This window comes from Triturus cristatus, chromosome 12 (assembly GCF_964204655.1).
Source record: "Triturus cristatus chromosome 12, aTriCri1.1, whole genome shotgun sequence".
Taxonomy (NCBI): Eukaryota; Metazoa; Chordata; class Amphibia; order Caudata; family Salamandridae; genus Triturus; species Triturus cristatus.
Window position 1 is genome coordinate 744,861,359 of NC_140595.1, and position 12,411 is coordinate 744,873,769.

Here is a 12,411-nt window from a genome sequence, read left to right on the forward strand (position 1 = left end):
TTACCCCTGGGAACTTTTTCCCTATTGGATATGGGCTGGCCCGGAGTCACTCCCACCCACTGGCTATTGCCAGGCATGCATGTGGCACTCCTGTGCACCCTCTTTAAAAAACTGTTGGACCTCTGAAAGACAAAAGAATGACTGCACTTGATGTTGAGACACCTGAAAGGCTGGACCTGTTCCCACTTGTACCCAGGATAAAGAAGTCGACTCAAAGGGTCAGGTGGCTGACCTACTCTTAAGCTACAGGGGCACAAAAAGCTACCAGAAGCCCTTTTCTGAAGATCCCAGCCCACCAGTTCTCACTGGCCCTAGACCCTGCTGGTGTCTTCTGTTGAAGTGAGTCTTGTTCCCTTTAAGGTGCGCGCACACCTCTCTTCCGATGAGTGTGCACTGCTGTGTGTGCTGCGCGCACCCACACAAGACATCCCGCAAGAGAGTTCATGCCGCTGCTTTAAAAAAGTGAGCGGCATGAAAAACGTGAACTTCCTGGATGCGGTGTGGACAGAGGAAGAGTCTGGAGTGCAGGTAAGGCTGTCTCGGCTTGGCGCTAGGGTCTGTAGGGCTGTAGGCACTTGCTGTACCCTTTTATTAGTAAAGCGCGGTGCTGGGCAGATTGTGTGCTTTTGTTTAAGTATTCATGTTAATCACAGCCCCTTCACGAGCTGTGATTAACATGAATACTTAAACAAAAGCACCTAATCTGCCCCGCACCGCGCTTTACTAACAAAAGAGTACAGCAAGTTTAAAAACTGGGCATGTGCTTTCAGAATAAATTGAAAGTAAACGCTGTGTTTTTTAACTTCCTGAACTATAGAGTGGTGGCTTCTGCCTGGTTTAGGCGCAAGCCCTAGCCAACCTGAAATCCCATTTCTAACAGCGTCATATAGCACCAATAGGGGTAATTTCTGATATTTATGTTTTCCTGATCTTTATTGCTTGATTTTGCTCATGAGGAAAAAGTGTCACTCATAGTTGTTGAATGTCACTCATAATTTCACTGAAATTATGAAAATGTCACATGTAAGCAATCTGAAACCTTGCCAGCTATTCAGATGATGTGCTTTAGTTTAAGTATTCATGTTAATCACAGCTCCTGTACTCCAAATAAATGCACACTGTAGCAGTCATGTGACATGAATGTCGCTGCATTTGTTCTGGGCTGCTTAGGAACACTCCTGCGGCCACCACGGTCACACCACAGATTTACTCGGCCACCAGTGCCGGTGGGGTCGGATCCAGTCACAGGATCATTTACCGCGATGTTAGCAACGCTGAGCATCTGCGCTGCCATTGCCAGCACTAGTCTGTATGGCTTTTTAAAAAAAACATTAATTTTGCTCCTACTCTTGCTCTGGATTGCTTGATCAGCGATCCGTGGTATAATTAAAAGTGGCATTATTTAATTTTGGTTGCTCCCTTTTCGCCTCACTGTTTCGCATATGCTCCATCCTGTTTACTGAGACATCTCCTTGTCCCTTTTTCCCTTCTCTTCGATCCGTTAATAAGTCAGCACTTCCGTCCGGGGTTAATCCAATTCCCACTTCTTCCCTCATCTGCCCTGGCCTCGCGCTACCGTTACTCTAAATGGTACGTTTCATATGCTGAAAGAGATAGTTTAACAAAGTAGCTTTCCGGGGCACCAGTAAAACAAACTCTGCACTCCGAAAATACTCAACCACAGGACTTGTGTCTGACCGCCTAGCCTAGGCCTGCGCCCGCTCTTCGGTTTAGGCCGCCGGTTGCCACGGCGATGAACCCAGCGGTACCAGGACGGCGTTTCCATTTTAGCTGTGACTAGAAGGAGAGAGGGGGTGGGCGTGTCCGGGAGTGGGAGATGGTCCCCTCAGAAATCTGCCCGAGCGCAGCTTTTGCTGGGCAGTATCAGGCGGCCCGAGGCCAGTGTCCGAACCACAAATTTCTGAGGGACACCCTTGACCATTGGTAACTGAAAGAGGTCGAGCTGCGCACGAACTGTGAGTGTTATGACGAAGGGCAAAGATGCAGCGGGCCGAGGTGGAAGAGGCACAGGAAGTATTAAAAGTGGGTCAAAGTAGGTATGTGCTGCTACACGACAAACCGGTGCGTATTATACCCCCTCACCCTGTGCAGGCTAAAATATACTGGATTTCAGAGCGTAACACGCCACTGTGGACTGCGGCAAGCAGTGCATGGCTTTACCATGCACTTCTTCTGTGTATAGTTACATTGTAGCAGAGTAGCTGCTAAAGCAGAGAGCAGCTCAGCCACCATCCCTTAGCCTGCCCGGAGTAGCGCGCTGCCACATCTTTCACTCACTGTGGTACATTATAGCAGCGCTCGGCTTGACAGTTGAGGCGGTGCTATCATGCGTGACTTTGCATTTCAGTACGGTGATGTGGAACACCACACTAAAATGCGTTAGTCTAATGCCTGATGCGTGGTACTAGGCAGGGTTGGACTTGCTCCATTTATTTTCTTAATGCAGCACGGCTGCAGGGCTGATTGTGGGCCTTTTGAAAGAATTGACATTAATCACAGCGCCTGTCATGGTCTGCATTTAAAATAAATTCTTTCAAAAGACAAACCGTCAGTCCCACATTTAGAAAAGAAATGCAGCAAGTTTTATATAGTGCAAATCAACCCAAATGTATTGGAGCGCTTTACATGATTTATTATAGTTTTTTTTTGTATGTATGGGGAGATTAATTGATTTGCCCAGAATCAAAGGATGTTAAACTGACGGCAGCTCAAACAATAAGCCACAACCTCTACCACAAGATTTTCATTATTATATACAACTTAATGCAACAAAAAAACATTGACAAAGCCAATAGTCCTCGCTTCTTGTAGGTGTAATGTTACTTGTATTATACATCTGGATGCAATGACAGAAGAAGCAAAATATTGGTCGGGTGGCACACTATGCTAAATACAGAGTTTTAGCTTAATTGCTTTTAAGCCATGTCCTTAATTGCATTGATCACGCTCTTTTGAGAGGTTCCCTTGTTTTTTATCCCACATAAAACCCTGGTATACACGTGCGGTCGGGTTCTTGGCACATATAGCCGTGGCTGCTGCGCACAGAGGAAAAAAATTAGAGGGAACATTGGTCTTGACGGTAAAGTGCTGTTCATGAGGATCTGGGACTCGGCTTTGTCAAAGGGTACTCCTCCTGAAAACCTGGAACGTATCCAGTTTTTGGCTCCAAAGATCTCCAGAGGACTGGGGCAGACATGCCAGGTCTATCTGATGATTGTGCTTTATCCCGGGGCAAAAACTCAGGGTGCCCCCACTCTGAGCTTTTTCGTAACAGCAAATCCATTTCAGCGGGTCGTGGTAATGACAGTATCCAGCCTCATGGAGCCTTGTTAAGCTATAGCTGGCAGGCTTGCCCTTCTGAAGGAATCAGAGCTCCAAATAAGTCAGAACATGGAAATCTTTAAAGGGTGAAGGCGCCAAACGTATCTGACCAGTGAGGTACCTTCCTTGATTGTGACTTTTGTATTTCTCCCACTCTGAGCTTTTCCGCCAAAATACAACGGCCTCACCAGGACCTCATGAAACAGCTATCAAGCCTTGTGGAGCCCTTCTTGTTATCTGCCAGCAGCATTGCCCCACTGAGGATCTTTGGTTTCCATTTTATAGTCTAACTCAGAAAGTAAACTTTTCGACTGGTAGCGAATCTGGTCTCTGTATCCAACCCACGGTCAGCCTTAAATCATGCGTAGGTACCATTTTTTTCCCCCAAAACTAATAATAGGTGAAATCTATCAGCTGATAAATTTTGAACCCTGGGGACTCCAATTTTATCAGGTTCAATAAATAGCAACAACCCCTCCACGGCACTCCTAATTAAAGCCTTAACGTATTCTTCTGGCTCGATGATCTGCGGTTGTCTTCAGATATCTGCAGTATTTGATCCCTTTAGCTCTTGACCCTTTACTTGATCAAACAAAAACTGGTACCTGCCAGATGACTGCGGTTGGCGCATACTGCTTTTTGGCATTATTTTCATGTAGAACTTTAAAAGGTCATATCTCCAGGTCCCCCTATAGGACTTGTGTCGTGTTTATGTTGTTTTGTTTATTTCATTATTCTCTATCCATATAAATTGCAGTGTGATTTTTATTGTGTTTTGTTTTCAACTTGTTACTTCTTTTAATACTTCTAAATGCTTTACATATTTCCTTAAGTTAAGCCTGTCTCCTCTGTGCCATGGTTACCAGGGTTGAGCTCAGATTTACGCTACTAAAATCTTTGCTGTGCTTCACAAGAGCGGTGGCATTATTACTTGTGGAGAACGAGCCTCCATCCCAACTAATAATTCTCTTTTTCACAATTCCACGGCCAGAGTGCAGTCCTCAGTCTCAAAACGTGATCACATTTCCCCAATTCTAATTGATCGGCACTGGCTCCCCATTGAGGCCAGAAGCAGTTTCAAACTGTGGTGCCTAGCTTTCAAAGCAATCCATTCCATAGCCCTGCCATACTTGACCAGCATGCTTAGGATCTAGGGAGGCTCCAAGGACATTTTCCCAAACATAACATGCCTTACTTCAATCCTTCTCAGGAGCTGCCCACTTATTTTGAAACAGCCTGACCACGGAAATCAGAACTGCAGAGACTATTCTTCCTTTCCGCCATTTTTAAATTATGCACCTGTTTATATTATATCTGACTAACTCATTTTTACTGAAATGCAAAGTTGCAAACATGACCTACATAAGAGTAAAAATACCATTAAAAAATAATTGAAAGAGAAGAGAGCCTATATCCAATAGTTGTGGGGAGGCAAAGTACAGAAGGAAGAGGTGTGAAATACCAGAAACTACTTTTCATTGGATTTTTAAGCAGGGTGCAGCAGGTGGAGTTCAGCAAGCAGAGAGGTCCACAAATGCAGAATAATTAAGAATTCCCGATTAGAAAAACTTGCAAGGTGGCTCAGACAAATTTACAGACTCTTTACTGTGAGTGAGCCTGGTTCTACCAGATCCACCTTGAGGCTATCCTACAAGTACTATGGTTGTGCCAAGAACGTGTCTTGAAGATGATGCAAGTTCTTACTTTGGATTTTAATGTGCAAGGAAGAACTGTGTAAATCTGACCTAAGTTATGTATGATCACCACTAAATGTGCTGCAATTAAGACTTGAGCAGGGTAAGGGTGGGTGGAGTAGCCCAGAGGGAAGAACATTCCCAACATAGACCCTAGAAAAAACCAAGGAACTGATCATGAATTGGGCTGTAATAAAAATATTCTGATAAGTGCTACATCCTCTTTCAAGTGCTCTTCTCCAGAGATCAGCACAGTCACCTCCACCACAGAAAAGAATGGTGGAGGAAATTATATAGGGAATATCCCCGCTGGACGAGAAACCACATAAGCAGGATTCAGCTCTTCACCCACAAATGGAAGAGGTGCCATTACTGCCTATTTTGATATCAGAAAAACAATCTCACTTTTAGTCTTTGATTAATTAAAACTCATTACAATATGTACATAAAAGCCTTAATCGAGCGAGCGTTACGCATTGTGCAGCATTTATCGCAATCAATGAGAATGTAACAATTATATGTTAATAGTTAGATAAAAAATTCCTTCTAAAAAAGAGATAACCATCATGGAATAACAGGTGCAAAGTAGCGCTGAGATGCCAAGTGTTCACAGTCTGGTGCAAAATCAAAAAGTTGAGTTGCTGCTGTAGTTATTGCTATATTGTCAAACAATTCATCAATGGGGCAGTCAATGGTTAGATAGAAGCTCTGAATCGAATTTGCTTGTTCCATGCTGTACTGCCATGGGTTTAGTGTGGAGTTCAGGGTCACAATGATCTATGACAGGCAGCTGATGTTACTTATCACTCAACCTCACAACTTAGCATTCCATATTCCTTGAGCAAAGTTCCACAATTCTTAAGAATTACCCAGCCTTTTAATTAAAACTAGTGCACTGCGTTACACGTAGAGTTGTGCTTGAAGGGGATATTGTCAGACCCGAGCTGTGCTTTAGGCTTTGTACGTCGATTTGGGTGTTATGAAACTGAAGTGGGACTTGCAAAATCACCAGATCACAAAACTGACCGGCAAAGAGTGCTTCAATTGTATACCATTGTTGTGTCCACCTGTAGCTGTTTCCTCATTTTTAAATCAATAGATCTGAAGTCAGGCTAGGAAACAAAATGGCGGTTATACATCATACTGATGGTCATGTTGGCCATGCTGGGATTTCTCTTTTATCCCTGTCTGGCAGGCAATATGCTGTAACTGTGGCTAAGGTTTAGGCCATAAGGTCAAATCTTTTATGATCATTGAGGTAGTCTTCTAGTTCTTGAGGTTCACTTAATTAGATAATATTTGCATGTACAATTATGAACTTGGTGGTGCCACATACCAGATAATACAAAGTGTTTGACAGTACATGTATTGTCCAGATCTGAATCTTGCTCTTTTTGCATGAGGCAGCTCTGCAGTTGGACCAAAGAGCAAGAGACCAAGAGGTAGAGTACAAACCAGGCAGTATACCTCACCAGCAGATCACTAACAAAATCATCTCTACTTTTTCTTAGGTCCCCGTATCAGTCTGCAGTGAAAGCTGCCCTAGTGGACACCGAAGAGCAGCTAGGCCAGGCCAGCCTCTCTGCTGCTTTGACTGTTTAGCATGCTCAGCTGGAGAGGTCGCCAACAACACAGGTTAGTTTTCTATATTGTTAACACAATGCAAGATATTTAGTAATTCCAAGGATTATGAACAAATGGTTATGGGGAGGAGCCCTTTTTTGGAGTTCCGTAATGGCTAATCACTGTTGTGTCCCCAACTCCCTATAGTCTGTCCCAAGCTGGCCGGTATGGTGATGAGATGATATGGAAGACTGGCAAGGATAGGGAATTCCTCCAATGCACCATGGAAGGTCCCCAAAGACCATGTCCACTGAGCCAGGTGATTGGTACGGAAGACATAATCGCCCATAGACATCCTAAAGCTTCCTTGGCTTATGTGCACATCCCTACAGCCATCATGTTGCTCTGTATACTAGATGAAACTACAGAGGACAGGGATGTGACTCCTCTTGTCCCGCTTTTATCGTCTCGTGCTCAGCAACAGAGGCTTTGTGGTAAGTAAGGCATGCAATGGGAACAACATCCCAGCAATTGGGACAGACTACATGTCTGGGCATCAGGGCCCCTGCATCTTAACCTGCTACTATATGGATGAAATGTGCAGCAATTTTGCCAATTGCGGAAACTATATATCACCCACCAGCACTGCAATGGGAGTGGCTGCCTTTAATTGGTATGCCAAAGGATTACTCTGACTGCTCCCTAGTCTTTGTTGTGGCAATTGGATCTCTAAGAAACATCATTTTACCTTGGCCTTTTCATTGGGTGTGAGATTATTTTCTTGTTACCTTTATGTAAGGAATTTGTGACTTTTAGAAATGGGAGATTTATTGAACTTTTTACTAGAAATGTTGAAGCTAAAGTTTTTCCATCTCAAAACATATTCTATTATCAATTTATAATGGTAATTCAGATCTAATGCCCCAAAGATATGCTGCTTTGCATAATGATGTGAAGCTGTTCCTATGTACACTGCTTGAATACAGTTGGCAACAGTTACCATGTAAAGTGCTTTGATACCCTGAGGCTGCTGTATAAAACTGCAAATAAATGAAAAAACAGAGTAGAATGTGTATGGCGCTCTGTTTCTCAATTGAAATTCATTACGTTACAGCGTGTCTTGTTCGACTTTAGCACATTTAACATACTGTGCAGAAACATCGGGTATGATTAGGAGTTTGGCAGATGGCTTACTCTGTCACAAACATGGCCCTACTGAAACCAGGGAAAACCAACAAAACCTCAAAACATGCCATCTGGTACATCCCAGAGCCCAGAACCACCAAGTGCAACAAGGACCCCTCAGACAGAGACGCCACAAAGCAGCTCTCAACAAATACCACCTGTACATCAAAGAAAGCTGAGAGAGCAGCCATTACCACTTGCATCAACACTGCAGCCAACCACACAAAGGAACTTTTCAAAAACTTTAAGGAAATCTCCAACCAGACAGCCACAGAGAGCATCATCCTCCCATCCCAAGAACTCTGCGACACCCTCTCAGATGACTTCCACAGCAAGATTGCCACCATCTACAACAACGTCAACACCCAACCCTCCAATCTCAGCCCCGATAGCCTAGACCAACAAGCGATCATCAGCAAACCGATGACCACCTGGTTTCCGCTCAATACCCATACCACCACAGCCATCATCTGTCCATCCACTCCGGGGCACCCAACGACCCCTGCCTCCACCACCTCTTCAACCTTGGAGCCGACCCAATCAGCTCAGAGCTCACCAGCATCCTCAATGCCTCCATCTCCGCAGCTACCTTCCAAGATGTCTGGAAACACTCAGTGGTCAGACCCCTCCTAAAGACGTTCTCTGCCAACCCCTGCTACCTCAAAAATTACCGAATGATCTCCCTGCTCCCCTACCCAGCCAAAGTACTCGGGAAAGCCATCAACCAACAGCTCACCTAATACCTGAAGTGAAACAACCTACTCAATACCTCACAATCAGGATTCCATGCATACCACAGCACCGAGACTACGCTGATCGCCACCACAGATGACATATGAATCTTCCTCAACCATGGAGAGACACCAGCCCTGATCCTCCTCAACCTTTCAGCTGCGCTTCACACCATCTTCCACCACACCCTCATTGACAGACTCCACAATATCAGCATTCAGCAGAATGCCCTCAAGTGGATCACCTCATTCCTTTCAGGAAGCACAAAAAGCATTTGACTGCCTCGCTTCTCCTCTGCACCCAAGAACACAATTTGCAGCATAGCCCAAAGTTCAGCCTTACCCTGTTCAACATCTACATGACCCACCTCTCAGACATCATTAGATCCCATGCACTCAAAATAATCTCCTACGCTGATGATACTCAGCTAATCCTATCACTCACCGAGGACCCATCCAACACCAAAACCAACTTCTGCAACACCCAATGTTGTGAAATGGACAAGAGAGAGCTGCCTCAAACTCAACTCCGACAAAACATAAACACTGATCTTTGGAAGGAACTGCTTTGTATGGGGCCACAGCTGGTGGATGTTAGACCTCGGACCAACACCCACATCAACAGATCACACACACAACCTCAGCATCATGCTCGACAGCCAACTTACCATGAAACAACAAGTAAACACAGTCAACTCCACATGCTCACATGCACCCTCTGTATGCTCTGCAGACTCTTCAGGTGGATCCCCATCAACACCAGACAGACCATCATGCAGGCCCTCGTCACCAGTCGCCTCGACTATGGCAATGCTCTTTACGTCAGAATCTCCACCCAGCTCATCAAAAGACTCCAGACCATACAAAACCCCGCAGCCGGACTCATTCTGGCAATCCCCAAACATACTCACATCACCCCTCACCTCAGCAACCTCCACTGGCTCCCTGTCCAGAAGAAGAGATGCCAGATCAAGATCCTCACACATGCATATAGAGCTTTCCATGACCACGGACCTTCCTACATCAAACCCAGACTGAACTTCCACCTGCCTGCAAGACACCTGCACTCTGCCACCCTCACACACACTCCTGCATCCAATGCAGCTGCAGCGGTGGTCGCTCCTTCTCCTTCATCGTGGCCAAGACATGGAACGACCTGCCCCTCCAATTCAGAACAGCACTTCCCCTGGCGGACCTCAGAAAGAAAATCAAGACCTCCTTTTCGATAGAGGCACAGCACCCTCAGCACCCAGAGACCGTGCTGCACTATACATATGCTGATTGATTGATTGAACTATCCTGTTCACTTTATTACAAGCACATATACAGTCAACGACACATAATTGGGTAGACAGGATTTCCGACACATGTGACTGAGTTACCTGTTCGCTAAGCTCTCAGTCCATACTGTGGTAAAGCGAGAACTGATGAGCCCTGAATCTCCGTGCACTACCAGAGCTGGGGAATCAGGAGTAAGATGGAATGCCTTTTTAGGTCTGGCCAAAAAGAGATTCATCATGTCTTCATTGTAATGCATGGTCAACTAAAATGAATATACAAATAGGTGCATCAGAGAGTTGCCTTGAATTATGCTTGGTGTTCTTTACGAATATGTGATGTTACAACGTGTGGTGTTACCACGCGGTAGGTAACAACGCAGTTGTTACATCGTCCACGTTGTTACCACGCATGGCATCACATTGCAAGTCGTTTCAACGACTTGCGCTTGATGGCGCGCTGGACTTAGGAATAGTATTAATTACTATTCCTACTCCAGTTAGCGCAACAGCAGGGAAGGTGTTGGATTTAAAATCCAACACATTCCCTGGTGTTGCACGCCACCTAGGGCAAGTCGTTGAAACGACTTGCGATGTAATGCCATGCGTGGTAACAACACTGAAGATGTAATGTCTGCGTTTTTATCAACCCGCGTGGTATTACTAGCGTTGTAAACGCTGTCTCCCATTCTTTCCTGACATGCAAATACTATGGTTGTCATAATTGGATTCCATATTGCGCCATGACAGTACAGCTGCTCAGAATTTCATTGGCAACGCAGTGAGTATTTTGACAGTTTTTGGTAACACTGTGGAGTCCTGTGCTTGGCAATGGACTTCCTGAGAACAGTAACCCAACATAAGACACTACATTCTGAGGACTCTAATCCAAAGCACTGGACCGAATCTAAGGAGGGCTTAATATGTCTTGAAGCAGGGCTAGTATATTCTCCTTGCCCCTCCGGAAAGCACAGGATTGAACAACCTTCCCAGCATGAGAGGGTAAACAGACAGCCTGTGACCCACATCTCATCCATGACTTACCTGGATATAACACACATTGGGCCACAACCAGACCCGCCAGAGATAGTCAGAACTATCTTTTATTTTATCGGTTTACTGGAATACTTTTCACTTGAAGGATGCACACAAACAAACCCATACCATTATTTTAAAAGGGGTTATTGTTATTATTAAATCTGTTTTCTGGGCTAAATATATGAAAATGCATAATTGCAGACAATTGAATTAAGATAAACAAAATGAAGATAACAGTAAATAATATGAGAATTGAGTGTTGGAATCTCATATTTCCTAGTCCTAGCTAGCGCCTACATTAGCACCCAAACGTTGACAAAAATAGAAGCTTCCGGAAATGGCACACACGCAGCCCTGCTCATCGTGTTTGTGTCTTTCCTGCCTGCTGCCTGCACACAGGCAAGGCCGCACCTCGTCTCTGCTTTGTCGCTCAGGCAGGAAGGGAAGGAACACGACCTCAGAAGACTGATTGACCAAGAACGCTACTTCTGGAATGTCTGAAGCTTCTGTCTTCTCAGTGAGCTCTTGAACAGGGTTTATAGAATATTTTTCAACATTCTTTGTAGCGAGATTAACTCTCCGAACTGTTATGCAGGACAGGCATAGAATTGTGTGCATTCCTCAGCACATTCATCTAAAACTGCTATGCTTCTCTCACTTCATGAGGATATAAGTATGAACTAGTGACACACGATCAATTCATAACAAAACATATATATACTGTAAATGCATATAAATGAAATGACAAGCAACCATTATGCATTATGAAATATATATGATGCTTTCATTGGCGAAGAACACACATGCAAGTACATGTTATAAGGGGGCCCAGAGGGGGAAATAAGGCAACACATATGACACTCCAGCTCAGCACATTACAAGTTAGATACGTCATTAATTGCATTGCAGAAACACTGACCCAAACAATGCACCACCGGTAGCAATAAATGACTGCATGGCATGCCATTCTGGGCACACTAGAGCCCAATCCATGATAGACTACATCTTAGTGTATAACCCTAGTGCTCCCCGGAGGCGGTACCCCACTACACTGGGCTGCACGGAGGAAGATCAGCTGCAATGTGCCGCATCCTACAGCTAGCAATTCAGCACACCGAAGTGCAACCGCAGGACGCCAACACGCTGTGCCATTGTGGCCCTACACCGCTGCACTAAATCCAGGGTACACTAGCACATTACATCCTAGGGACCCCAACTCAAATCAGTATGCTGCATTTAGGGGTGCTAACTCATCATTTGGTGCTACATACTAGTTGATGTAGCCCAATACACACAGCTTTCTAAGAACGCAAACACACTTTAGCGCCCTGCACTCTAGGGGCAGTCACGCACCGCTGTACCCTACATTGCAGTGGAAAGACCAGGCGTAGCTCCTCCGTAATGGCAGAGGAGCATCACCCCACAGACCGCGCAGCAGACGATAAATAAAAGTAATATAACACAATGTTATTATCATTTTATTTAAGCTGTCTGAACCTCGCAGGTATAGGGCGGGGCGGGCATGTCAGGGAGGAGTAGAGTTCACTCATAAATGCGCAAGTGTGTTTGTGCACTTCTGCT

The 12,411-nt window shown here is 44.9% G+C and overlaps 1 protein-coding gene across 1 annotated transcript in view; it reads left to right on the forward strand.

Moving 5' to 3' along the window:
• LOC146782657 (vomeronasal type-2 receptor 1-like) overlaps positions 1–12,411 on the forward strand; it is a 136,624-nt gene that overhangs the window by 100,515 nt on the left and 23,698 nt on the right. Inside the window, exon 6 of the mRNA XM_085637160.1 lies at positions 6,548–6,671. Coding sequence (XP_085493286.1) covers positions 6,548–6,671 — 124 coding nt within the window. The remainder of the gene's footprint in view (positions 1–6,547; positions 6,672–12,411) is intronic.